The sequence below is a fragment of the Marmota marmota genome, unplaced genomic scaffold (assembly GCF_001458135.2).
Source record: "Marmota marmota marmota unplaced genomic scaffold, marMar, whole genome shotgun sequence".
In the NCBI taxonomy this organism is placed as follows: domain Eukaryota; kingdom Metazoa; phylum Chordata; class Mammalia; order Rodentia; family Sciuridae; genus Marmota; species Marmota marmota.
In genome coordinates this window covers 11,423,936-11,451,224 of record NW_025999941.1, presented here as the reverse complement: position 1 = coordinate 11,451,224, position 27,289 = coordinate 11,423,936, and the positions used below count along the sequence as shown (strand labels likewise).

The 27,289-nt window shown below is 44.1% G+C and overlaps 1 protein-coding gene across 2 annotated transcripts in view; it reads right to left on the bottom strand.

The window, feature by feature from the left end:
• The window catches only part of Abhd6 (abhydrolase domain containing 6, acylglycerol lipase), a 44,651-nt gene that overhangs the window by 16,400 nt on the left and 962 nt on the right, over positions 1-27,289 (bottom strand). Inside the window, exons 2-3 of one of the 2 annotated variants that reach the window (XM_015494480.2) lie at positions 16,971-17,035; positions 8,179-8,331 (exon numbers count right to left, since the gene is read on the bottom strand). In XM_015494480.2, coding sequence (XP_015349966.1) covers positions 8,179-8,297 — 119 coding nt within the window. In that variant the 5' untranslated portion in view covers positions 8,298-8,331; positions 16,971-17,035. The remainder of the gene's footprint in view (positions 1-8,178; positions 8,332-16,970; positions 17,036-27,289) is intronic. The other variant, XM_048801178.1, reaches the window with a different exon arrangement.

The following is a 27,289-nucleotide window of genomic DNA, read 5'->3' as shown; positions in this document are numbered from 1 at the left end:
TTAGCACCACCAAAACAAAACAGTCCTCATGCCCTTTGACTTAGTGATTGTACTTCCAGAAATGAGAAAGAAAATGTCTTAAGGAAATAAGCAGAAGTCTTGAGAAAAATAATTTTTTTTTAAAGAGAGAGAGAGAGAGAGAGAGAGATATTTTTTTTAATATTTATTTTTTTTAGTTTTCGGTGGACACAACATCTTTGTTTGTATGTGGTGCTGAGGATCGAACCCGGGCCGCACGCATGCCAGGAGAGCGCACTACCACTTGAGCCCCGAAAAATAATTTTTTAACATGTTCAAACAGTGTTATTAAAATTAGAAAAGGAATGGGCTGGGGTTGTGGCTCATGGTAGAGCCCTTGCATGTGTGAGGCACTGGGTTTGATTCTCAGCACCACATATAAATAAATAAATAAAGGTCCATTGACAACTAAAAAAAATGTAAAAAAAAAAAAGTTAGAAAAAGAAGTTGGACATGGTGGCACAGGAGACTAAGGTAGGAGGATTGCAAGTCGGAGGCCAGCCTCAGCAACTTAGTGAAGACCCTCTGCAACTTAGTGAGACCCTGTATTAAAAGAAAAAAAAAATACAAAAAGTCTAGGGATGTTGCTCAGTGGTAAAGTGCTCTTGGGTTCAATCTCTAGCATGAAAAAATAAATAAATAAAATAAAGACAGGGGGGCGGGGAAAGGAAACAAAAAAGAAAATAAATAAAATCAGAATGTTAATCAATGTTAATCTTAGTGTCCATTAATAGAAAATGTATTACCTAAATCACTAAATAGCTACACAATGTAGTGTTTTTGTTATTTAAAAAGGTTTTCAAAGAATATTCAATAATATGGAAAAATATCTATGACATCATTTCAAGTAAAAAGCAGGACCCGCTGGGCACAACTGTAATCCTAGTAGCTCAGGAGGCTGAGGCAGGAGGATCAGGAGTTCAAAGACAGGTTGAGCAACCATGAGGCACTAAACAACTCAGTGAGACCCTGTCTCTAAATAAAATGCAAAATAGGTCTAGAGATGTGGCTCAGTGGTCGAGTGCCCCTGAGTTCAATCCCCAGTACCAAAAACCAAAAACAAAAAAAAACAGGACCCAATTTTTTATACTATGGATTCTGATTCTGATTCTGCTAAAACATTTTGAATTATACACTGATAAGGTGGGGGGGGGGAGAGAGGCAGAAAGAACAACAGAGGAATTAAAGAAAATGATTCAAGGGATTATGGGTTCTTTTGTGTTTTCTTTGTTACTTTTTAATAGTCTTCTAATTCTCTAGAACTCATACAGATCAAGGGGGATCTGGGAAGCCCTTCTGGACTAGGCGAGACCTGAGCAAGCTACTGGATACTCAACAAGCATTCGCTGAAGACGTTGGGAAAGGTGTAAACCCGCAGAGGCCAGGGCGTGGCCAGCTAGGCCAACTGAACCCAGGGTGGAGAGAGCCAGGGCTGGCAAGTGAGGACCCCGTCACCAGGTGGAGCTCTCTGGTACTGGAAAACCTGACCTATGGCTCCAGAAACAGGGAGCAGAAGGACAAATATTTTCATTAACTTAAAATGACACCCTCAATGAAAGAACGGCCAAAGGATTCTAAGCGGTTGGTCCAGCTAAAAAATGATGCCAATGGCCCAGAAGGAAAACCCCGTGGCCCAACTTCTTTGGTTGAATGATAATAGTAAATTCTGACTCACAAAGTTGGAGATTAGACTTAGCTGCCACTTTACAGAACAGAAACAACCAGAAGAATTAAGTTGGGATGAATAAATGTCTCAAGATCAAGTTCTTTCCCAGATTTAGTAAAGAAGCCAAACTGCTCCTATTTCAGGGACAGAAGTCATTGAAGACTCTATTGATCTAAATCAAGAAGCCCAAGCTGGGCGCAGTGGCACACACCTGTCATCCCAGCATTTCAGGAGGCTGAGGCAGGAGGATCATGAGTTCAAAGCCAGCCTCAGCAACTTAGCCAGGCCCTAAGTGACTGAGTTGCTTAGGGCCTGGCTAAATTGCTGAGGCTGGCCTTGAATTTGCAATCTTCCTGCTTCAGCCTCCCAAGCCTCTGGGATTACAGGCATGTGCCACCATGCCCAGCCATTTGTTTCCATCTTTTGACTATTTTTTTTTTTCAGAAGATAAACTTTTTTTTTCTTTTTTTTTTTATTGTTGGTTGTTCAAAACATTACATAGTTCTTGATATATCATCTTTCACACTTTGCTTCAAGTGGGTTATGAACTCCCATTTTTAGCCCATATACAGATTGCAGAATCACATCAATTACACATCCATTGATTTACATATTGCCATACTAGTGCCTGTCATGTTCTGCTGCCTTTCCTATCCTCTACTATCCCCCCTCCCCAAGATTGCTGTTATGAATATTAGCATATGAATATTGTTTGAGTCCTTACTTTCAGTGCTTTGTGGTATATACCTATGGAGTGGAATAGCTAGATTGTATGTTAATTCTGTTTTCTGTTCTGAGGAAACACTAAATTTGTTCGCAATCGCTATGCCATTTTACAGTCACACCAGCAATGCATAAAGGTTACAATTTCTGCATATCTTCCCACGTTTATTTTTTAAATGTCATGTATATTTTTCCACAATAAAAGGAAAGAAACTCATACTCGATAGCACTCATTTGGGCTGGCCTTGAATTTACCATCCTCCTGCCTCTGGCTTCTGAGTCGCTGGGATTACCGATGTGCACCAACACAACCAGCTTGCGCCCCTCTGCTTTTAAGGGTTAATGTCATTAGATCAGGCCCATGTGGACATCCTCCTGTTTTAAAATCAGCTATATACAACATAACTGTATATAACATAACAACCATGGGAATGGTATGTCATCAGAATCATAGATCCTGGGGATTGGGGAGGGACATCTTTGAGAAACCAATTTAGTAATTCTGCCAACTAAAGGGGTCAAGATTAAGCTGTTTTCCATGGATATCTAGTTAACCCAGTCCACTTACCCCATTGCTACCTTTGTTAGAGATCAAGAGATAGGGCTGGAGCAGGGCGTCCAGGCCTGTAATCCCATGGTGGCTCAGGAGGCTGAGGCAAGAGGATTGCAAGTTTCAAATCAACCTCAGCAATTTAGTGAGACCCTAAGCAACTCAGCAAGACCCTGTCTCTAAATAAAATATGAAAAAGGGCTGGGGATATGACTCAGTGGTTAAGTGTCTCTGGGTTCCATCCCTGTTACCAAAGACAGAGAGAGAGAGAGAAAGAGAGAGACAGAGACAGACACAGACAGACAGGGCTGGAGCACTTTGGTGGAACAGCACTTGACTAGCATGTGTAAGGCCCTGGGTTTGATCCACCATGAAAAAAAAAAAAAAATCAAAACCCCATATCTCCGTCTCTTGCTAGACTCTCTGGGTCTATCTGCTCCCCTCTGTGCTAATTTCACACGACTTGATTTATTATAACTTTACAAATAGTCTTGATAGCTAGTAATATAAATCATCTAGCTTTGTTCTCCTTCAAAAACATCTTGCTTAATTAGCCCTTTGCTTTTCCTTGTAAACTTAAGAATAAGCTTATTAAAATCCATTAAAAAAAAAAAACCTGTTGGGATTTCAAATGCATGTACACGAAATCCACAGATCACTGTAGGGAAATCTGACATCTCTATAATAAGAAGTTTTCCATCCCACAATATAGTCTGTTCTTCTATTCATTTAGGTCATTTTTAAAAATTTTTTTTAAATTGTAGATGGACACAATGCTCTTTGTTTTATTTATTTATTTTTATGGTACTGAGGATCGAACTCAGTGTCTCTCGCATGCTAGGCAAACATTCTACCACTGAGCTATGGCCCCAGCCCTCATTTAGGTCTTTTTAACTTTCTCTCATGAATACATTGTAGTTTTCTGTGTAGAATTCTTCCATATTGTTCTCTAGACTTAGCCTCAGTATTTTATAATTGTTGATACTATGGTAAATGGTATCATGACACTCTCATTCTCTGTCTGTTGCTGGCCTATGGGAGTGCAACTGATTTGGGGTTACTTATCTTGTATTCAGCAACCTAGCCAAATTTACCTATTAATTCCGATAAATTGTCTACAGATTTTTTTTAGACTTTTTATGCATACAAGCCTGCCACGTGCAAACAGTGTCAGTTTTATTTCTTCATTTCTGACCCTTATCCATTCTTCTCTCTTGTATGTATACAAGCAAATTATTTGCTAAGATTTCTTTATTGCACAAACAAGTTTCTTTGGAAAAGCAAAAAACTTAGAAAAAAATCTCAGTCTTTTTCACCCTGGGAAGCCCTGATATTTTCATTATGCAATGAAAGTCAGTATAGTCTCTGACGGAGCAGAAGCTGCTCATCCACCATAGCTACAGAACCCCCAGTTGTGCTTCTCTGTCAACTCACGGCAAAGCATCTGGCACCTTCTGCAGGAGCAACTACGGTTCACGGTTCCAGTCACTATGGAAATGAGGGACAATTTAATCCAAAGAGAACTGATCTGAAGACTTACTGCGGACTACCAGGGACACCTCTCCCTGTACTCCAATATTCCAGAGGGAGTCAGGAGCGCGTGCTGAGATGACCTCACCAAGCCCTTGTGCTGGGACAGGCAGCAGGGCAGGGTGGGGGTGTGGGGGTGTGTTCGGGTGTGGAGCTACCTCTGCTGCCTGCTGTTCCTGTTTGTCTGGCAATCTTGAAACTTCACCTGACTCACCCAGGTCTGCCAGTTTATTATGGGCAGCTGAGCAGAGGAAGGCCTTTGGGATAGCTGTGATTGAGGGATATAAGGGTAAAGTTGCTCATTCTCTGACAACCACTGCATAAATGTCACCTGTCGTGAGTTTCTTTGGTGGAAACAGGCTGTGCTTTTCGGAACAGCAGAGGAAGCCACTCACAGGACTTCTGACAGCTCTCTGCCATGGCATCCTGGGCGCTATTACTGTCATCATAATCTCCATGTCACAATACCATCTGGCATGATCCGAAAGGTTTTCCAGGATTTTTTTCCCCCATCCTTTTCAACCCAGCTGGGACTTCTCGGCCTGTGTGTTTGAGTACACAAGATAACGAGCATTGTGTTTGTCTCTGGGCCACTGCTCTGAGCTGGGTAACCAGAAAGGGCAGGCTTTAAGATCACATGCATTGAGCCAGGTATATGCCTATAATACCAGTGACTTGGGAGGCTGAGGCAGGAGGATTGCAAGTTTGAGGCCAGTCTGACTCAAAATAAAACATAAAAAGGGCTGAAGATGGAGCTTAGTGGTGGATTGCCCCCGGGCTCAATAAAAATGAATTTTTTGCTATGCGGTATGATTCACAATAGACAAAACGTGGCAACATCCAAAATGTCCATCAACAGTTGGATGGATAAACAAAATGTGGTAGAATCATATTGTCTTAGTCTGTTTTCTGTTTTTATAACAAAATATCTGACACTGGGTAATTTTCAAAGGTAAGAGGTTTGTGGGGATTTTTTTTTTTTTTTTTTTTTTTTTTTTGGTGATTCATGATTCTGGAGGTGGGCAAGTCCAAGAATATGGTGCTGGCCTCTGCTCAGCTTCTGGTGAGGGCTTTGTCTGCTTCAACTGAGCAAAAAGCAGAAGGGCAAATGGGCATGTACAGAAAAGACAAACATGAGGATCTGCCTTGCTTTATAACAACCCACCAACATGCAATAGCTAATCCAGCTCTTCTAGAACTGCACTAATCCCTCTTAATGACCTAATCACCTCTTAAAGGCTCCACTGCCTCTCAGTGCTGTTATGGTGGGAATCAAACCTCAACATGAATTGTGGAGGACAGAAACCACTGCACAGACATTATTCAGCTATAACAGGAATGAACAAACCTTAAAAATACATGCTAAGTGAAAGAAAGAAAGGCCATATAGTGTATGTACATAACAGGCAAATCCCAAAGAGACAAAAATTAGTGATTGCCAGGAGATGGGGAAAGAAAGCAACTGAGCGTGACTGCTAACCAGAATGGGGGTTCCTTTGGGGAGGTGGAAGAGTTCTAGAATTAGATAGTGGCAACAACTGTACAACAACAAAACCACTGAACTATTTACTTCAACATGGTGAATTTTACATTATGCAAATTTGAATTCAACATAAAGATGAAATATTTCCCATGAGTTTATTTTTCCTCTTTAAAAATCAAAATTACTCTGACAGCCTTCTCCTTGAGAGCCTGGGGAGCCTGGGAGTGACCAAGGCAGGATGGAGACTGGCCTCCCACGAGGTGGGTGGAATTAGCCTTTTATAATCACACCTCTGTGTGCAGCCATATCCATGGTTACAGTCCACATCAGTGAGCTGCATTCTCAGCTCCAATTAGATTTAACAAAAAAATGGCATTTGTGTGTGGAAGCCCACGGTGCCTTGGAAGGGCCATGAGATGGGGGCACATCCCTGGCTTCCCCATCTGGGGGCCACCCAGAATTCCTGCTACCAGTACTGTAAGGGCACTGCCATTTAACTAGCTAAAGGCTTTTGCCCATGCAGAAGAGGGTCCTAGATGATCCTCTGAAGAGGTCACCACTCCTTACTCATCCTAAAGACAGTGAAACAGTAAAAGATGAAAAGCTGCCTTCTGTTCAATTAGCTTCTTTTCCAGGATCAGAGCCTGATGGCAGGTGGAAAATTCCACACTCAAACCAAGGGGAGCCAGAAAGAAGGGCTAGTCAACAGCAGTCTTCTGTGCACAGGAGTTACCAAAGCTCCTCCACCTTCCCCAAGTCCCAGTTAAACCCCAGTGGGCTTACCCAGCACAGAGGAACTGTATCCACTTTACCATGGTGGCAGGAGGGGTAGGTTTATTTGATAAATGGACAGGAAGAAAAGAGTCATGAAGAGGTTGCTTCCTTTTCAAGTGCTAACCTGATTCCCCCCAAGGACAAAGGCTCTGTGCAGGGCAGCGCCACCTTTCTGGCCTCTCATTCCAGGTACCAAGGAAAAAAGAGGCTCAGAGCCTTTGGCCCGCAACAGTATCAGGGCTAGAACTTAACAAGGTTCTCTAATGTCACTGTGTTTTTTATTTATTTTTTTTATACTAACTTTCGGCTTATGGTACACAGGGCAAGCTTGCAATTTACAGTGGTGATATTTGTATCACTTTTTTGTTTTGGACCAGGGATTGAACCCAGGAGCACTCTACCTACCACTGAGCTATGTCCTCAGTCCTTTTTCTTTTCTTCTCTTTTTTTGGTACAGGGGATGGAACCCAGGGGTGCTTAGTCACTGAGCTACATCCCCAGCCCTTTTTATTTTTTATTTGGAGACAGGGTCTTACTAAGTTGCTGATCCTGGACTTGAACTTGTGATCCTCTTGTCTCAGCCTCCCGAGGCGCCAGGATTACAGACTTGTGCCACCATGTCTGGCACATCACTTTTTAAATGAATAAATTTGAGGTTAAAAAAAAAAAAAAGGTGACTTACTCTAAAGAAAATACAAAAGAAAAGAACAAGTAGTTCTTTTAGGGCAGAAACAGGTGGAACAAGAATGTCAGACATTTTTGAAATGTCTTTCTTTTTTCTGTCACTTTATAATTTAGAGCAACTCTAAGGCATTCTGCCCTACACATGCCTCTCACTGGTCCTGGAGTTTCTAATACTGTTTTTTTTTTTTAAGTACCAAGGATTGAACTGACTGAGCCACATCGCCAGAACTTTTTTTTTTTTAATTTAGAGACAGGGTCTGTTTGAGTTGCTTAGTGCCTCATTAAAAGTTACTGAGGCTGGCTTTGAACTCAACAATCCTCCTGTCTCAGCCTCCCAAGCCGCTGGGATTACAGGCATGTACTACCACGCCTGGCTGTAGTTCATTTTTCAATGACATCAATGCACCTGCCAGGACACTGCTAGGTCAGAATCCAGAGACGAGAAAAACACCAAAGGAGCCTCACAGACATGCACAGTCCTTGCTCATAGCCAGCCAGGGGCTCTGGGGTTGTGATGACCTCAAGAGCAAAGTGTTACCAGAAATCTGTAAGACCAGAAATCTGCAAGAATTAACCTGATGAAAAGCAACTACCAACTCTTCCCAAACCCTCCCAGAATTCAGGAGAGTGCACGTCTTTCAACTTTTCTTCATGCTTGAAATATTTCAGGATCAGATGGTGAACAATGGGACAGGCAGAGGAGATAACATCATGGTACTCTTGAGAACATCAATTACATAATCAACTTACCAATAATAGATTCTTATCAGTGCTGAAGGCCACAGGAGAAAGGAGGCTACAAATGCCAAGATGGGGATGGCCAGCGTCCCACCCGCGATCACAAACATGTTCACCACGTCCAGGTCCATCCTGTTCTTCAAGGTCAGCCAACACCTGCAGGGGCTGGAGAGAGCAATGGTTTTGAAACCTTCTCCGGAGAGGAAAAGTGAAAGATCCACAAGAAAGGAACAGATCAGGAGGAAGCAAAGCAGACAAATGCTTCAGACAGACAAGACAACCAAAGGTAATGAGGAATCCTTCAGAGGGTCTTGTGTATTTTTTTTCTTCTTCTTTTTTTTTAGGTGCTGGGGATTGAACCCAGGGCTTTGTGCATGCAAGACAAGCACTCTACCAACTGAGCTAGATCCCCAGTCCAGGTCTTGCATTTTTAGAGAAGGAAAATCAAAACTATAAGGTACCTTGTGGGATAACTGGGAAGATCTGAGTAAGGACTAAGTATTAGATAATATTATTCTATCACAGCTACAATTCTGTCTGTGGTACCAGGCATTGAACCCAGGGGTGTGCTACCACTGAACTACATTCCTAGCCTTTTTATTTTGAGACAGGGTCTTGCTAAATTGCTAAGGCTGGCCTTGAACTTTCGATCTTGCCTCACACTCCCAAGTCACTGGGATTACAGGTGTGCGCAGCTACATTGGCTAATGCTGTATTTCTTAAGTATGATAAAGAAACCATGGGGTTGGGGTTATAGCTCAGTGGTAGAGCATTTGCCTCACAAATATGAGGCACTGGGTTCAATCCTTAGCACCATACAAAAAATAAGGTATTATGTCCACCTACAATTAAAAAATAAAATATTTTTAAAAAGAAGCTGTGGCTATATATGTGTGTAGCAAAAAATGACCTCATTCTTCTGTACCTGCTGAAGTTTTAAGTGGCATATGATGGTATCTGCTCCTCACTTTTAAAAGTTCAGAAGAGAAAAGGTAATGTAAATATAAGTGGAGAGGGAGGGAAAGAAATAAAGCAAATACAGGGAATGTTAACCACTAGGGAATCCAGGTGGATGATATGGTATGACTCCTTCTACTCTCAACACACTTGAAATTTTAAAAAATAAAAAGAGGAATTGGGCATGGTGGTACATGCCTGTAATCTCAGCAGCTCAGGAGGCTGCGGTAGGAGGATCACAAGTTCAAAGCCACCCTCAGCAACTTAGTGTGGTCCTAAACAAATCAGTGAGACCCTGTCTCTAAATAAAGTATAAAAGAGGATATGGCTCAGTGGTTAGGCACCTCCGGGTTTCAATCCCTGGTACCAAGATAATAATAATTTTAATAATAAAAAATAAAAAGCACACAGAACCTTAAATAAATAAATGGAATAGACATATAGACATGTGTGCTTATACACACAGAATATCACTGGATGGGTATAAAAGAAACTGGCAATGGTGGTTACATTTAAGGTGGGGAATCATGCAGCTGCATGTCAGGGATAGATATGAGATTTGTTTTTTGCTTTTTAAATCTTTTGAATTATCATATAAATATATAACCTATTGAAAATAATACACCATAAGAAGTTGGGGGAGCAGGGCGCGGTGGCGCATGCCTGTAATCCCAGTGGCTTGGGAGGCTGAGGCAGGAGGATTGTGAGTTCAAACCCAGCCTCAGCAATAGCAAGGCTCTAAGCAATCCAGCAAACCCTGTCTCTAAATAAAATACAAAATAGGGCTGGAGGTGTGGCTCAGTGGTTAAGTGCCCCTGGATTCATTCCCTGGTATCAAAAAAAAAAAAAAAAGACCTTCACCAGGCACAAATAAGGCTAGCATGTAGGGTCCACAGGGCAGGGACGATGTCCCCTGAGCTGAGACTAAAGCCTGACATGTAACAGGCCCTTTTGATTGAAATTCAGTTCAATCAAAAGTCCCTATCTAATCCTGTCTCATGAACTCACAACATGGTTCATTCTGATGTGGAATGAAAACTACTGCAAGTCCCATTACCCTCCCTGACACAGAATACAACTCCTGCAAGGACCTGCAAGCCAGGTGTGATGCTCTGCCGTGACACCCAGCTACCTGTGTTAAATCAGAAAGTCCTTAAAAAATGCTGAGGGCCATTGGGAATTCTGACCCAGCTGCCAGAAGTTAATCACACCATGGAACTTTAGACCAGGAATTAGAGCATTTTCTGCCAAAGCCATATATTTCCCCAGAACACACTGCTCCAAGAAAAAGCATTAAGACCCACCAAATCATGGCCTTCCTTATGTTTCCTGTAAAGAGATTTCTCCCACACACCCCTGTCAAGTGATATTTATTTCAATTTTATAATGAACTCACTGACCTCACAACCATCGAGCACAAGGTCTGGCAAATGTGTCCCATAAAGGGCCACATGATGCCTGTGTTTGTGCTATGGGCCATGGAGTCTCTGCCACAACTACTCAGCCTGCCATCAGAGTGAGAGAGCAGTAGTGAACAATGTGTGATCAGTGGGTGTGACTGCGTTCCAATAAAACTTTATTTATACAATTAGGCTGTAGACTGCATTAGGCCTACAGGCTGTATTTGCCAATCCTTGATAGATCACACCAACCCTGTCAGAGAGGCCAGGTGGTGTTTCATCACATTTTATAGGCTAGGGAAATCGAGACTCCATAAGGTTAAGTAACCTGCCAGAGGTCATCCAGTTGGTAGATTACAAAATAGGTTTTGAACTTAGGCACATTGCCTTTGCAGGGAGGTCTACTTAATTTTTTTCAAATGGCCTTTCTGCCATCTTTGTAATCACTTTGCTGATAAGAACACATATTCACTGGGCATGGTGGCATATGGTGTAATCCCAGTGGCTGGGGAGGCTGAGGCATGAGGATCAAGAGTTCAAAGCCAGCCTCAGCAACTTAGTGAGGCCCTAAGCAACTTAGTGAGACCCTGTCTCTAAATAAAATACAAAGTAAGGGAGATGTGGCTCTGTGGCTAAGCTCTCCTGGGTTCAATCCCCAGTACAAAAAAAAAAAAGGAACTCACACTCATCACTCCCAATTTCTCCTGAAGATTTGAACTCTATTTTTCAGACAGGTTTTTTGGCCCCACGAGCCCCTCTCATTTCTGGGATAGACACGAGATTTGTCTTTAACTTTTTAAATCTTTTGTATTATATTGGTATATAAGCTATTAAAAAATAAATAATACCCAGTAAGAAGCAGGGGAAAACAAGCCCATAAGGTGGTATCCTAATGTCTTCCTGAAGACCCAAAAGACCCAGGTGACAGATGCATGGTAGGTGGGTTAGATGGTCCTTTTCCATCTCATGCACATTCTGTCTGGGTCGTGATGACAACTGCCTCCTTCCCAGGGCGCAGCGCCGACTCTGCTTCTCATTCAGCTACCTCTGGGCTTCTTACTATTTGCAATTTTCCCAGCATGCTTAAATTGTTGGCCTATTTCTTCTGGAGCAGAGTTCCATGAGGGTGGGGACAATCATCCCTGCCCTTTCTCAGGGCCAGCTATGGCACAGGACACAAAAACTACAAATGGATTAATGGAAAGTAATTACAAAATGGGCTCCATCCTGTTTAATTTGTTTTAGGAACAACCATTCCCAGTGATACTGCGAGACCTGATGGTTATTTTGTTTTTGTTTTTTTTGATACCAGGGATTGAACCCAGGGGTACCAATCCACTGAATAACCACTGATCCATACCCCCAGCCCCTTTTTACATTTTATTCAGAGACAGGGTCTGGCTGAGTTGCTTATAACCTCACTAAGTTGCAGAGGCTGGCTTTGAACTTGTGATCCTCCTGCCTCAGCCTCCCAAGCCGCTGAGATGACAAGCATGGGCCACCATGCCCACCCGGCTCTGATGTTTTATTGCTTTCAATAATCACAAAATTGCCAGAGGAGTCACCTGGTAAATTCTGGGTACAAGAGCTGGGAGCATGGCTGGGTGGTAGAGCACTTATTAGCCTGTGCAAAGCTCTGGGTTCAGACCTCAGCACTGTGAACAGAATAAAAGAACTGCTGGGCATAATTTGTGGCTCTAAGAGGCCTTGCCATCAAGGGGTAAGCAAATTCATCCCGGAGAGAAAGGGATTTGTACAAATCTGAACATCATGGATCTCATGTGAGCTGATGAATGTGGGAAGTGTCGGCTTCGCCAAGACTCTTCCACATCTCAGAAAGTCTTTAAAAAATGCTGAGGGCCATTGCGAATTCTGACCCCAGAGCTGTAGGATGTTAATACACCACTTACCTTTGGACCAGGAATTAGAGTACTTTAGTCCAAAGCCATATATATATAGACTGAAGGACTGAACTGAAGGTAAGATTGGGAAAAGAGAAACCTCCCTGCTTGACAGGTGCCTGCTGTGGATGTCACCCTCAGTTCCAAGGGAAGGTCTACCAGGCTCCTTTTCATTCAATAGCAAAATAAAGTCTTGGGTAGCGCATGATCCCTTTAGTAAAGTTTGGTTTTATTACAGAGAACTGCACACTTTGCCTGATGAAGTCAAATAAAGCCAGGCCCTCACTGAAGAGACCAAAGTGCTTCCTGATGGCAGTGTTTTCATACAGATAAGGAGCAGAGGATCATGCCTATCTCTGCAACATCCTCCATTTGACAAAGGATTGGACCCAGCATTCCTTTAAAAGAGCAGCTCCTCTGCCGGTGGGTATTATTAATAGAGCACTTTATTCTATTAATAAATGACAGTGACCCCCAGGGAAGGCTGAAGACAGAAAGGAACCTGATTCCCTGGGATCCAGGAACCAGCAATGACAGAAAAATCAGAAAACCAACTATCGCATGTAACCCAGAGTTTGCCAAACTAGGGGTCTACATAACTGATGGCTTGTGAGATGATTTTAGGGAGTGGGAGAACATTAAGTAATGCTTCAGGGGTATGCTGCATCAGCTCACACTGACATACATTCTAAGACAGCCACCTCTTTTTTATTTTATTTCATTTTATTTTTTGATTCGAGGGATGGAACCCAGTGGCACTTAACCCCTGAGCCACATCCCTAGATCTTTTGATTTTTAGATAAGGGCCTTGTTCAATTGCTTAGGACCTTGCTAAATTGCTGAGGCCAGCTTTGAACTTGCAATCCTCCTGCCTCAGCCTCCTGAGCTGCTGGGATGACAGGTGCTTTTCAGTTAAGGTCCTATTTAGGTCAAAGACTAACTCTCAGGATGAGGGTATTAAACAGCAATCTGATCCTACAGCCTCTTGGAGGTATTCAGCTAGTTGGTAACATGGTTCCCTTTTATTTATTTTTATGGATACTTTCAAGTATGGTAGACATGCAAATTAATATTAAGGAGAAATTTAAGCCAGGTGCTGTAGCACATGCCTGTAATCCCAGCTGAGGCAGGAGGATCATGAGTTTAAAGCCAGCCTCAGCAACTTAGCAAGGCCCTGTCTCAAAATAAAAAAAAAGAAAAGGGCTGGGGATGTGGCTCAGCGGTTAAGTGGCCCTGGATTCAATTCCCGGCACCCCAAAAAAGGAAAAGAAGAACAACAAGAAGAAGAAATTTAAGTAAAAAGAAAAGAAAGAAAAATGCTAACTAGGTAACACATGGATCTAGGAGAACCATGACCTGGTGTATACAAGGCTGCAGCGGAGGAGCAGGTGCACAGGGCCCACTGGGCTGGGGGTTGTTCCAGCCAGCTGTCCCCTACCCAGCTCTTCCACACATCCACTACAAGACCTTGTTTTCCTCATTTATAAAATGAGACCATTCAACCAGATCACCCCTTCTGTTCTTTCCTACTCTTAAAACATTTCTGAAATTATGCCAGACAATTAAAGAGTAGAACCTGGCTTATCCTCTCCAGCATCTTGTCCCCTATATTTTTCACAGAAGCTAAAACAGTACCTAGCAGACATTTGGTGCTTAAATAATGTTCATGCCTGATTTCATAAACTGAAAAAGAAAAACACTCTTTTTTTCCATGGCTATTGTATAAGGTGAGGCCCCCCGGGCCCCCCCCCCCCACAGCACCGTGTGAAGTGAGGTAATGTCAAGCTGGCCATCGTGGGAGGGAAACACGCTGTCACATCCCATGCCAGAGCCTGCCACTCAACCTCCTCTGCCACCTGTTAACATCCAAGCTGTGCATCTGGGGCCTGTAGCTCTGAACACAGGGCCAAGGATTAATTGGACAAGAGATGTTAGTGGATCCTAATAAAACACAGCATGAGAGAAATGGAGTGATTCTGGGGTTAGAAGTCAGGCATGACATTTCACCATTCTCTTTCAATGCTCTCATTGAAAACCGGGGATCTTGAGCTACAATCCCTTAATCTTCAGGGTGTAAAGCAAAGCCCAAGAGTAAACACAATGTAGAGCGCTTTCTAGAATCTTGCCCTTCTCTATATGTCTCTGTATAGTCCATCAGATTTGACAAACTGAAGTTTTGCTCCCTCCAAAATAGCAATGGTTGTCATGACAACAACAAAAAACAATAACTGTGACCATCACCAGAAACCTAAGAGCAACAACCTCCGTCTACTGAGGACTCTGTGCTAGGTCCCAGGAAGAGGTTCACATAATCTTCCCCTTTTAAAGATGGGAAAACTGAGACTTAAAGAAGTTAACAAATGTCCTTAGTCTTCCAGTTGGTAAATGCTATGACCTGAATTTTAACCCTCTCCTGTGGATGTCCCCAGTTCATGCTATCTTTGCCTTTGCAAAGCTTGCTGTAGCAGATATTCATTGTGCATCAGTTATGCACAAGGCACAGAGTTCAATGTCCTCATGGGCAATATCCATATTTCTTTAGAACTGTTGCAACAGCAATGAACATGTTAATAACTTTACAATTTACCATTCAGCTTACTCCCTGTTCTTGCTGGTATGTTTTAAAAACTATTGGGTGCTGCTTATAATTTTTTTTTCTTTAATTGTGCAATATAGAAAAAAAATTCTCCCCACAATGTTTTCCACTAGAAAAACAGTATGTTCTTGAAATGAATTTAAGTCCCCAACTGTTAAACAGCACTGCATCTACCCCACACTGATTTCTGGAATGAGTTCTTGGAAGGAAAAACGAATTTCTCAAAACTATCACTGAAGATCAACAGCTAAAAAAGCTGGTGGATCCAGACTGCTGGTTGGTGAATAAAGCTTCCATCTCCCGCTTTAAGATCGACTCGGTGATTTATCGCAATCTTGCCTTAACAATACATCTTCTCCATCATAGAGGAAAATCACAGTGAAATTTCCAAACAAGTAAGTTAGTTTGCACCAGTTATGAATGCAAGGGTGACAAAGCCCCCAGGATTACTGTCCACAGGTGCTCACCTCTGCCTTCTTCGTGACCTCATTGTCTCCCTCTCACTCTGGCTGAACCATTTCTCCTGTAATTTGCTGCCCCAGTAACTGCACTGCTGAAGCAAGCCAAGGCTGAGCATGCCTGGCCAGGGTACCACATGCTCTCCTCACTCTCTCCCTTGGATATTCCCATAATGCTCTCCTTAATTCCTCCTCACTTCTATCCTCCAGCTCTCTCCTCTGCAAGATCAGAGCTCCTTCCAGACTTTTCCAAATGCCTGCTTTACCACACCAATGATCCCACGGCCCTGCTATGCTCCAGGCATGTCTCTCCCGGCTCCTCCAGACTCATGGGCCTCCACACCCCCATCACTTCCTCTCACCACTCCAGCTATGCAATAGCGGAGAGGCGCTGTCTCTGAAGTCAACTTGTCTGAATCTAGATAAACTGTCATTTAAGTTAAAATTAATCAAATTCAATTAAATCTGAAATTCAGCTCTCATGTCAGATGGAGGACTTCCTAGGAATCTGACAACTCCCCCGGCAGCACATAGGGGCCGGACTCCCATTTCTATAAAAACTATTATTTTACATTTCGCGTTCCTCCACCACCAACTCCAGGATTGGACTGCACTGGTCCAATGTCTACCAGATAAAGTGTGAAGCACCCCTTAGGGTCCCAGCCCCACTGCCCAGTTCTGACTTCCCCATTCTGCCTGCACCAACTAACCAGTTCCTTGCCCCATGCCAGGCCCACACGGCCTCCTGTCAGTGGAGTGCCCTGCCATCCTGGCTACCTGGTGAACTTTTTTTGTGCATCCAGGGCCAGTTCCAGTACCATATTCCACAGGAAAGCACAGTGGTTCCAGAAGCCTAGGCCTTCTAGAATTCTTTCACATCAGAGCTCTGCTCCAGGTACAGTTTTAGAGAACTGTTTATGGGGCAGGGGTGGATGCTGAAGCTTTTTTTTTTTTTTTAATTTTAATATTTATTTATTTATTTAGTTTTCGGTGGACACAACATCTTTGTCTGTATGTGGTGCTGAGGATCGAACCCGGGCCGCACCCATGCCAGGCGAGCGCGCTACCGCTACCGCTACCGCTTGAGCCACATCCCCAGACCAATGCTGAAGCTTTGAAAGCCTCCAGGAGTCCAATCCCCTCCCATCAGACTGAAAGAACCACCCACATAGGTGACCTGTGTAGGGGGGGGAGGGGGCTCAGAAGCAGCCTAGCCTCAGGAAGGGCTACTTTGTTGTCTATGGTGTTAAAAATCCATATTTTCCAGGTGTAGTGGCACACTCCTGTAATCTTGGTGGCTGGGGAGGCTGAGGCAGAAGGATTGCAAGTTTGAGGCCAGCCTCAGCATTTATGAGGCCCTGAGCAACTCAGCAAGACCCTGTCTCTAAATAAAATATAAAAAAGAGTTGGGGATGCGGCTCAGTGGGTAAGTGCTCCTGGGTTCAATCCCCAGTTCAAAACATAAAAATAAAATTAAAAGTTCCATACTTACTCTGCAAAGAGCACAGCTTTCTTTCCCAACTGCTACTGGCTTTGACAGGAGCTGAAAATGAGATTCTGGAATCACAAGAAATAAGATGACAAAGCATTAAATCATCTTAGGGAATATGAATGGAGCGCTCAGAGGGGCCAAATGGCTGGCTGAATAGAGCAAAGCTGCTCTGCCTAGCCAGCACAGGGGAGTGCAAACATCCTGTGGCTTTATAGTCTGCCCTAGGTTCAGGTTACCTCCCCAATTAGGCAAAAGCGCATGGAGGGCGGGGCATCTCTGATAAGGAGCCAGGCCTAGGAAGGGTTACAGGTCAAAGAGGAAAGCAGGTGAAGGTCAAGCAGGGAAGGGCCACAGGACAGCCTGGTTCCCTGGGTGGGAAGCACAACAATGGGAAGACCAGATGTACTTGGCTCTAGGCCTACAAACTTAACAAAGAACCTTGGATAAAGATACCGAAATCTCCTTCCCCTTTTGGACCCCGGCTTCCCTAAACATTGCATTCAGGAAGTTATGGAGGAAGGGTGAGGACCAAAGGTCAATAGGGCTATTGGAGTGTTAGGGACAGCACGCACAGGGCTGGCCAGAAGCACAGAGGAACTGGAAAAGGCTCTGTGAAAGGAGTGTGAAGCCACAGGTAAGGGAAAATAAAGCCAGAGGATCCGGGGACTGTTTCAGATAGGTGAGTGTTTAACCATGAAACGTCTAGAAGAAATCATGAGAACTCTGTCCTAAAATATCTCCAAGGGGAAGGCCTTTCCAAGAGAGGTATAAAAAACCAGAAGCCATGGGGGGGCTGGGGTTGTGGCTCAGTAGTAGAGGGCTTGCCTCCTGTGTGTGAGGCACTGGGTTCAATGCCCAGCACTGCATATAAATAATAAATGAATAAAATAAAGGTCCATCAATACTAAAAAAAAAAAAAAAAAAAAAAACAGAAGCCATGACAAAAACATCACTATTTACAAAATAATTTTTGCATTATTATTATCATTACAAAAGAGTAAGAAGCTGATGACATAAAAATGTTTATTGTACTAAGAATCGAGCCCAAGGACTCCCACATGAGATTCTGGGGATCATAAGAAATAAAATGTCAAAGCATTAATCACTGAGGCCAAACTCTGCCAAATGCTCTACCACTGAGCTACATGCTCAGCCCTTCTCATTTCATTTTGAGACAGGGTCTCGGTTGCTCAGGCTGACCTCAGACTTGCAATTTAAATCGTGCATTACTGCAATGGCTAAAACTGGTTTTTAAACATCCACTCAAAAGTGATATCATCAACAGGATTAAAATATGTCAACACATATCAAAGGTAACAAACTTCCTTAATGTATAAAAGGGTCCTACAAATCAACAAGAACAAAAATCCATTAAAGAAAAGATGAGCAAATGATCTGCATAAATAACATACCAGAAAGGAAACTGGAATGACTCTTAAACATAGAAGGTGCTCAATCTTATTTAAAAGAGAGACAGGCAAATCACTTCTACAGGTTTGTGGTGGTCTTTATTCAACAATGCACAAAAAGTTTAGAAACAGACTGTGTATCTGAGGCCATTGTAGAACTAGATGCTCTCATATCATGTACATATTATACTCCCAGCCAGGTGCAGTGGCACATGCCTGTAAACCCAGCAGCTTGGGAGGCTGAGGCAAGAGGATCGAGAGTTCAAAGCCAGCCTCAGCAACTTAGCAAGGCCTTAAGCAAGTTAGTGAGACACTGTCTCAAAGTAAAATTTAAAAGGGCTGAGGATGTGACTCAGTGGTTAAGCACCCCTGGGTTCAATTCCTGATACTAAAAAAAAAAAAGTACACATCCATCAACAAAGTCCAAATATGTGGCCCTGGGAAATTCACCTGCCTTTGACCTAGTAATATTTTTTCTTCTAAGAATTTACCTATATTTATATCTGAACATGTGTAACAATATATTTGTACAAGGTTATTCATTACAGTTTCATTTATACCATAATAAAAGATAATAAATTCATATGTCCACTTACAGGGAACCTGGTAAGTAAACAATGGTATAGCTTTACAAAAAAAAAAAAAAAAAAATTACATGCAGGCATTAAATACAAATAGAAACTAAATATAAGGCAGTTCAATTTTCCCCATAGGTAATGACCTCCAAGATACATTATTAATTCAAAAAAGTGAGGAACAGAAGACAGTAGATAGAATAACACCATTTGTGCTTAAAAAAAAGAGATTGTATATGTTATGATTACATATGTATGAAATGATTCTACATGGATACACACAAAAAAAAAAAAAAAACTGGGACTAGTAGCTGGCTCTGGTGGGAGGGAATGGGATTCTGGAGGCAGAGATGAGAGTAAAATTTTTCACTGATATTCTTTTTGTAAATTTTGAATTGCTACTGTACACAGGTATGAAGGTTTTTTTCCTATTTAATTAAAAAATACAATATGAACTCAAATAAAATGGTCTATCTTGAAGCCAGGTATGGAGGTGCACACCTGTAATCCTAGCTACTTAGGAGAATGAAGCAGGAGGATTGCAAATCAACCTGGACAACTTAGTGAGACTTTGTTTCAAAATAATGTTAAAAAGAGCTGGGGATGTAGCTTAGTGGTACTGCACTTGCCTAGCATTGGGTTCAATCTCCAATACTATTAAAAAAAACAACAACTCTATTCTGTATTGTTCAACACAGTAGCCATTATACATGTGGCTATTTAAATTCATTAAAACTAAATGAAATTTAAAGTTCAGCTCCTCAGCAATATCAGCCACATGTCAAATGCTCAATAGCCACATGTGGCTTGTGGCTACCATATTGGAAAATGAAAATCCAGAACATTTTAATTATCACAGAGAGTCCTACTGGCTAGACATGAATTTTCTTTCCTTTGGTACTAAGGATTGAACCCAGGGACACTTAACCATGGAACCACATCCTCAGCCCACCCCCACCCCCACCACCTTTTTTCTTTGTATTTAGAGACAAGGTCTCGCTGAGTTACTCAGGGCCTCATTAAGTTGCTCAGGCTGGCTTTGAACTCACGATCCTCCTGCCCCAGCCTCTCGAGCCACTGGGATTACAGGTGTGTTCCACGGAACCCAGCCCAGTCCTGAGCTTTATATTCATTCAAAAGGCCCATGAGAGGCAGGTAATCAAGCCTTAATAATTTCTCATAAGAAGAAATACGAACTTGAATGTGTTACAGTGAAAATTCATCATATCTGAACATGAGCTGGGTGGCCTGAGGCTCGGGACAGACCCTCCTGTCCTATGCCACTGTCCAGAGGTTAAGTCTGCCTGGCAGGAACTTTAGTCTTTAAGGATCAAAGTCCAGCACTCTAAGATAGCAAATGATAAGAATCTTCCCTTTTGGAACCACATGGCCTGGAATTACACAACCATAAATAGCCATAGATTCCTATCTTCTTTATGGTAGAGAGGGACTGAGGAGAGGGATCACTGTCCTGCTTCACAAAGTACCAGCAACAGGTCCTCTTGGGGTCCTTGCTCAAGAACCAGCTGGCAACTTCTGCCACTAGGGCAGCACTGGGCAAGAGAAGAAGCCCAGCCAGGTTGGGCCTGTGGGTGAAGGATCAGAGAACACCAGCAAGTCCTACTACCCAGTCCTCTGGGAGAAGTCACAGCCAGAGGGGAGAAAAGGCAGATCAATCAGGGGCTCATTTGAAAGGCAGGAGGCTGGCCTATCCTGTGGCCCAGCTTCTAGAAAGTTGTTTTGGAGCCAGGAAGGGTGGCACCCATCTGTAATCCCAGCAACCTGGGAGGCTGAGGCAGGAGGATCATGAGTCACAGCCAGTCTCCACAACTGAGCAAGGCCCTAAGCAACTCATTGAGACTCTGTCTCTAAATAAAAATACAAAAAAAGTGCTGGGGATGTGGCTCAGTGGTAAATGCAATGGGTTTAATTCCTGGGACAAAAAAAAAAAAAAGACTTATTGGCCACAAAGTAAGACAATAAACCATACTACACTGGCCTGGCTGAGCACCTCAAAAAGTCAGACTCTTGGGCCAAGGTGTGTGGGCTATAACAGTCTGAAAGAACCACCTGCTTGAAATCTTGTCTTCAAGAAGACAGCTGAAATGCAAGCCAACCTGTTGCTGGTTAAAACAGAAGCCAAAGCCACTTGACCCTTTATCTCCAAGGACCCTAAAGTCTTCAGGCTCTAGGGGAGCCCACAAGAGCCTTCATCCCCCGCTCAAAGGAAAGAAACAGCATCATGTAAGAAACTATTTTCCCCATGACTAAAAGGAATAAAATAGCCCTGGATATGCATGGATTATAGCGGAGGCCTAAACTAGAACCTGGGCACCCACAGACATTCTCCCATTGATGCAACTTACTCTCCCAAATAAAAGGAAAAACTAGGAGATGAAGAGTCTTCACTACAGATGGAGCTGGCCTGCAGCCTTTTCTAGCTTTGGAAGCAAAGCTGGTGTTAAAGGAAATCAGGGCTCTGTTAATACAAGGTGGCGAGGTTCAGGGGCAAGATTTCTGGCTTCCTGCAAAAAGTCTAGCATTGGGGGCCCTTTGGGAGTTGGTCCCCACTTTCCTTCAAGCCAGAATCTCCCCCAAGGAGGCTGTCTCAGTTACCCAGGAAAATGGTTAAGAGTGCCACACCCTTTTGTTTGGAACTGTATCAAAATGAATAAAATCAAAAGCAAAATTGCCATTTTAGCAGGGTGCGGTTTACACACCTGTAATCCCGGGAGCTCGAGAAGCTGAGGCAGGAGGATTGTGAGTTCGAAGCCAGCCTCAGCAAAAGCGAAGCACTAAGCAACTCAGGGAGACCCTGTCTCTAAATAAAATACAAAACAGGGCTGGGGATGTGACTCAGTGGTTGAGTGCTCCTGAGTTCGATCCCAGGTACCCCTTCCTCCCCAGAAAAATCACCATTTTAATAGCAATACTAAACCAAGATCAGGTGGTAATTATCACCCGTGCTAATTGTCAGGACAGAGAATAGCCTCATGTAGATTAGTTCACTCTATGAAAAATCCTCCCCACTTCAATTTGGCTATGGTGGCCCTACCAGAGAGAGATCACTTTTACAAACTTATCTCATGGCTTCATTGATTTCTCACGGGTCTGTCAGGTTTCTGTTTTCTGAGTCCCTGTCCCTTCCCTTCCTCAATGGTCGACAGGCCTCACCCTGCTAGGTCCTCTAACGGCCTTGACATGTCCTTCAGGTGACATTTTAGCATCCCCTGCTTTGCGCAGAATCCTGTCTCTTGTAAGAGTCATGATCTCACTTTTCACTGTGTGTCTTCCATTTACAAAACATTCTATGACCTGGGGAAACAGATGCCCCTGGGGTCTGCCTGGCAGGTCCCATGGTGGAGAACAGACACAGTGGAGCGGAACATAGGACACAGATCCATTAGTAACATCTCCCTGGTGTGAAAACCTGTTTCCATCTACAACCTGGAAACCCGGGGAATAGGTACTAGACACACTGTTGATCTGACCCTCTTGTGAGTGCCCTGGATGGGCTTTCTGTTTTCCTCCACTGTCCCCACTCTCTTTTGGTGGGGGAAGGGTGGTGTACCAGGGATTGAATTCAGGGGCAACTCAACCACTGAGCCACACCCCAGCCCTATTTTGTATTTTATTTAAAGACAGGGTCTCACTGAGTTGCTTAGGACCTTGCTAAGTTGCTGAGACTGGCTTTGAATTCGCGATCCTCCTGTCTCAGCCTCCCAAACTGCTGGATTACGGTGTGTGCCACCTAGCCTGGCTGTCCCCACTCTCTCTACCAGTAAGACACCCTCTCCCTACCCCATCTACTCCTTTAAAACTCTTCTAACAGAGCAATTGGCTCCCTTAGCCTTTCCTGGGTGCCCAGCAACCACCCCCTCATCCTCCTGCCCAGGGTGTTTGCACATCTCGTGACATCTGTGGCTTGTCCCTTGGGGTGGGAACACTGGTTGTGCCCTTCACAGGATGCCAGCTCCTCCAAGTTAAGTCCAACCACATCATTGGATCTGTCTCAGTCCTTAGTATCCACAGTGTCTTGCCCTTGGTGGCATTTGATAAATACCAAAAACCAGGATGGAAAGTCAAAATACCACCAGCTGCTCAGAGTGAGAGGAAACAAGCCATAAATCAACATGCTGCAGGGCCATCGTCAATGTGGGCTGCTCTATTCTTACAGCCACTGACACAATGAACATTCATCTGAGCAGCATGGTTCGAGACGCCAGTCCTGATGGGGATCTGGGACCCAGAGAGGTTAAGCAAGCTACCCAACATCACACACCTTTCTCTTCCCCTGACCCAACTCACCAGTGGTCCGCCAATGGCCCTCAGCATGAGGTGCAAGGCCACATATGATTTGGTGCCTGTCCATCTTTCAAGTCCCATCTCCCCCCACCTCTTTCCTGGATAGATCTGCAACCCCAAACACACTATGCCCTTCTGCACTAGTGCACAGACTCTAATGCACGGGCTCTCCTCTCCAGGCACACAGAATTCCCTCTCACCTAGCAAGCTCCGCACATCTGCCAGTCCTGGCTGTTAACGTGGCACTACCATCTGCAAATGCTTCTCGGAAGATTCAGTTTTGCACTTCAATAACCTGGGTTCAATCTCTGCTGTGCCACAGACCAGCCATGGGACCTTGAACCTCTTGGAACATCAGTATGGGGACAAAATGAGACGAGGAGATGGTACAAGGACCCAGTTCAGAGTGGTGACTGGCACATTCTGAGCTCCCTGCTCAGCTGGGGAGATCCCACCTGCCCTCATGGGAGTCAGGCAGCCCTGTCACACCGCAGTCCCCTGCCCTACACTGCTCAGGAACTGTCCAGATGCTTGAGAGCTCTGTGGGCAGCATCTGTGCCACTGTCTCTATAATCAGGAGTCTCACCTATCAAACGCAGTCCCCAGATGTCACTATACCCAGGGCTGGCATCCAAGTCTGGGTACATCATTCCATGCCAACAGTCAAACAGCCAAAGCTTCTGGAAACTGCCTCAGATAAAGGCTGCTGTTACTTTAGGTGATGACTTAAGATGAGGATCCCAGCCCGCAGCAGCGTCAGGACCTTGGCCCGCACCCTCCGGAGCCGTCTGCTCCCCTGAGTCAGCAGTTTGCTGGGCACAGCTCCAGAGTACCAGTGGAGCCCAGGACAGACCCAGTGCATTCAGCCACAGGCGGCGATGGCCACCTGGGCTCTGGGACGGGGAAGGTTGGACTGGTCCAGAGGGCTTCTCAGGGATTGATCTGGGGAAACATCTTCATCTACATTCAAGGTCAGAAAGAATGCTGTGGAAAACACGCGTGGCACAGGTTTCTCTATTTGGCACAACTGACCATGGGGGCCAGTAATTGTTGTGGGGCTTTCCTGTGCATTGTAGGACATTCAGCAGCATAACTGGCCACTGATGCTATCCACAAGTTATGATAATCAAAAATGTCTCCAGCAGGCACGGTAGTGCATGCCTGTAATCCCAGCAGCTCGGGAGGCTGAGGCAGGAGGATTGTGAGTTCAAAGCCAGCCTCAGCAACTTAGTGAGGCCCTAAGCAACTCAGCAAGACCCTGTCTCTAAATAAATATAATAGGGCTGGGGATGTGGCTCAGTGTTTAAGCGCCCCTGGGTTCAATCCCTGGTACCAAAAACAAACAAACAAACAAAAGTCTCCAGACTTCCAGCCACTAATTCTTTTAGAGGAAACAAAATTGCTCCACTCTGACCTGGTCTCATCACTGTGATAAATGTGACAGACATTATAACCACTCACACCATCTACCCCAAAACACCGTCTTACAGTCCACAAGGATTTTTGTTTAAGTTCACTGTCTTAAGGCAGTTCTTCTCAACCCATTTGAATCCCCCGGGGAGAGCTTTCACGAAATTCTGATCTTTGGGCCTCAGGAGGCTGAGGCAGGAGGATTATGAATTCAAAGCCAGCCTCAGCAACTTAGCAAGGCCCTAAGCAACTCAGTGAGACCCTGTCTCTAAATAAAATATAAAAAAGGGCTGGGGAATGTGGCTCAGTGGTTAAGTGCCCCTGAGTTCAATCCCTGGTACAAAAAAAAAAAAAAAAGGAACTTAACTCCATCATCCAGCAGCTTGCCCATGGCCTTAGTGAATACAAAATATGATTACTTCTGCTTGGCCTGAACTCCCCTGCCTGCCTCCTAAGTAGGGTCGATGTGAGCCGTTTATTAATGATTTAACAGAGTTCTTGTGATTCAAAGTAGTGGTCAACTACTGCTGCTCTTCATAATAGCTGGCTGGTGTTTATTGAGTGTCTACCACACACTAGGCCCTGTGCATTATTTTAGCTAAGGATTACCACTACCCTCTGAAGTAGGTCCTGTTTCCAAAAGCTGAGGCTCAGAGAAGTTAGGTAACTTGTCCAGGGACACATAGCTATAGCAAGTGGTAAAAGGGAGATATGGGCGCAGCCTGCCTGATTTTGTGGTGGAAATCCTTTGTGTTATAAACAAAAGCAAATATGCAAGGTTACAATGGTAGATGCCAGGCGAAATAACTTTCCCTGAGATCAGACTGAAACTCACTGAAGGGGGTTGGTGATGCAGGGTTCATAAATCCTGGGTCTATTTTTATTTTGGGACCCACTGCACCTGCTGTGGTCCTCCCCCTGCCCCTTCTCTCTCACCCTCTTTCTGTCCTGGGGCTTGACCAGGTAGGTGGAGAGAGGGGCCTTGGGGAGCATTTCTGATCCTGCCAACACAACTGCACCCAAGGGACAAGACAGATGCACACAGCAGAACTTTCCAAGTGCCACCATGGGAGTGGGAGGCAGGAAAAGCTTTTAGTTGGGGACAAGAGAAATCAGGGAAGTGTTCCTGGAGGGATCCGCAGAGCTGCCGAGCTACACCCTAGAGGGCAGTAAGAGTTAGCAGCAGAGATTTCTGGAAGGGCCTAGGCAAAGGCAGCCCGTGGAGAAGTGTGTTCCCCTCTTGGGCCTCAGCAGAGGAAGCCAGGAGGGAGGAAATGGTCTCCAGGAGCCTAGGCAAAGGGACCAGAGCAGCAGAGGGTGCCCAGGAAGCAACCCATGAACCATCCCAGAACCTGTTTGCATTCCAGCCCTGGCACTTTCCAGTTGTGTGGCCTCAAGCAAGTCCCTTCTCTTCTCTGGGCCTCGATGTCCTGGAGGAGGGCATCGAAGACCCCTTGGTCGTCTGAAAAATGAGCTAATTAACTAATTTATTTATTTATGTAGTACTGGGGATCAGACCCAGGGCCTTAACCGACTAGGCAAGTGCTCTACCACACAGCTACATCCCCAGCCCCAGAACCTAATTTTTGAAAATAAACTGGTGCCAAGAACACAAATTATTTCTAGTTTCCTATGTTATAAAAATACTGATAACGTACAAAGCCCTGGGTTCAATCCTCAGCATGCAAAATAAATAAATAAACAAACAAACAAACAAACAGGGAGCCTTGGCACAGGAGGCTGAAGCAGGAGGATCACAAGTTCAAAGCCAGCCTCAGCAAAGACAAGGCCCTGAGCAACCCAGGGAGACCCTGTCTTTAAAAAAAAATACAGGGGGCTGGGATTGTGTCTTAGCGGTAGAGCGCTCGCCTAGCATGCACGGGGCCCTGGGTTCTATCCTGAGTACCACATAAAAAAATAAATAAATGAATGGAATAAAGGTATTGTGTCCAACTACAACTAAAAAAATAAATATTGAAAAAAATACGTAAAAGGGCTGAGGGGGCTGGAGTTGTGGCTCAGTGGCAGAGTGCTCACCTAGTATGTGTGAGGCACGGGGTTCGACCCTTAGCACCACCTACAAAAATAAATAAAATAAAGACATAATATAATAAACAAGTACTGAGTGCAGGTAATAATCCCTTTTAAAAGATTACAGGCATCTACAACTACAAAAAAAAGAAAAAAGAAAAAGAATCTAAAAAAAGTTTTTAAAAAGTGGGGGCTGGGAACGTGGCTCAGCGATGAAGCACCCCTGGGTTCAATCCCTGGTACCAAAAAACTAAAAAATATAAATGAATAATAAAGAGCAAAATGTTGAGAAGGATTGATTAGTTAATACTGGGTAAAAAGTCTAGTGGTTCACAGTGGGGAACTGAGGTCACTCACTGTGTCCTAGGAAAAGACCACCTCTGGAAGCTTCCTATACCTCCCCTGTCAAGTGGGCCTAAAAGTGGCACCCACCTCAAGGGGCTCTTGAAGGGAGTAAGGGCTATAATCTTTTAAAGGGGATTACCACCTGGCACTCAGTACTTGTTTATTCTATGTTAGCCATTATTAATTATAACAATTTTTATTTTCCTTTTTTGGGGGGTGGGTGGGTACGGGGGTTGAATTCAGG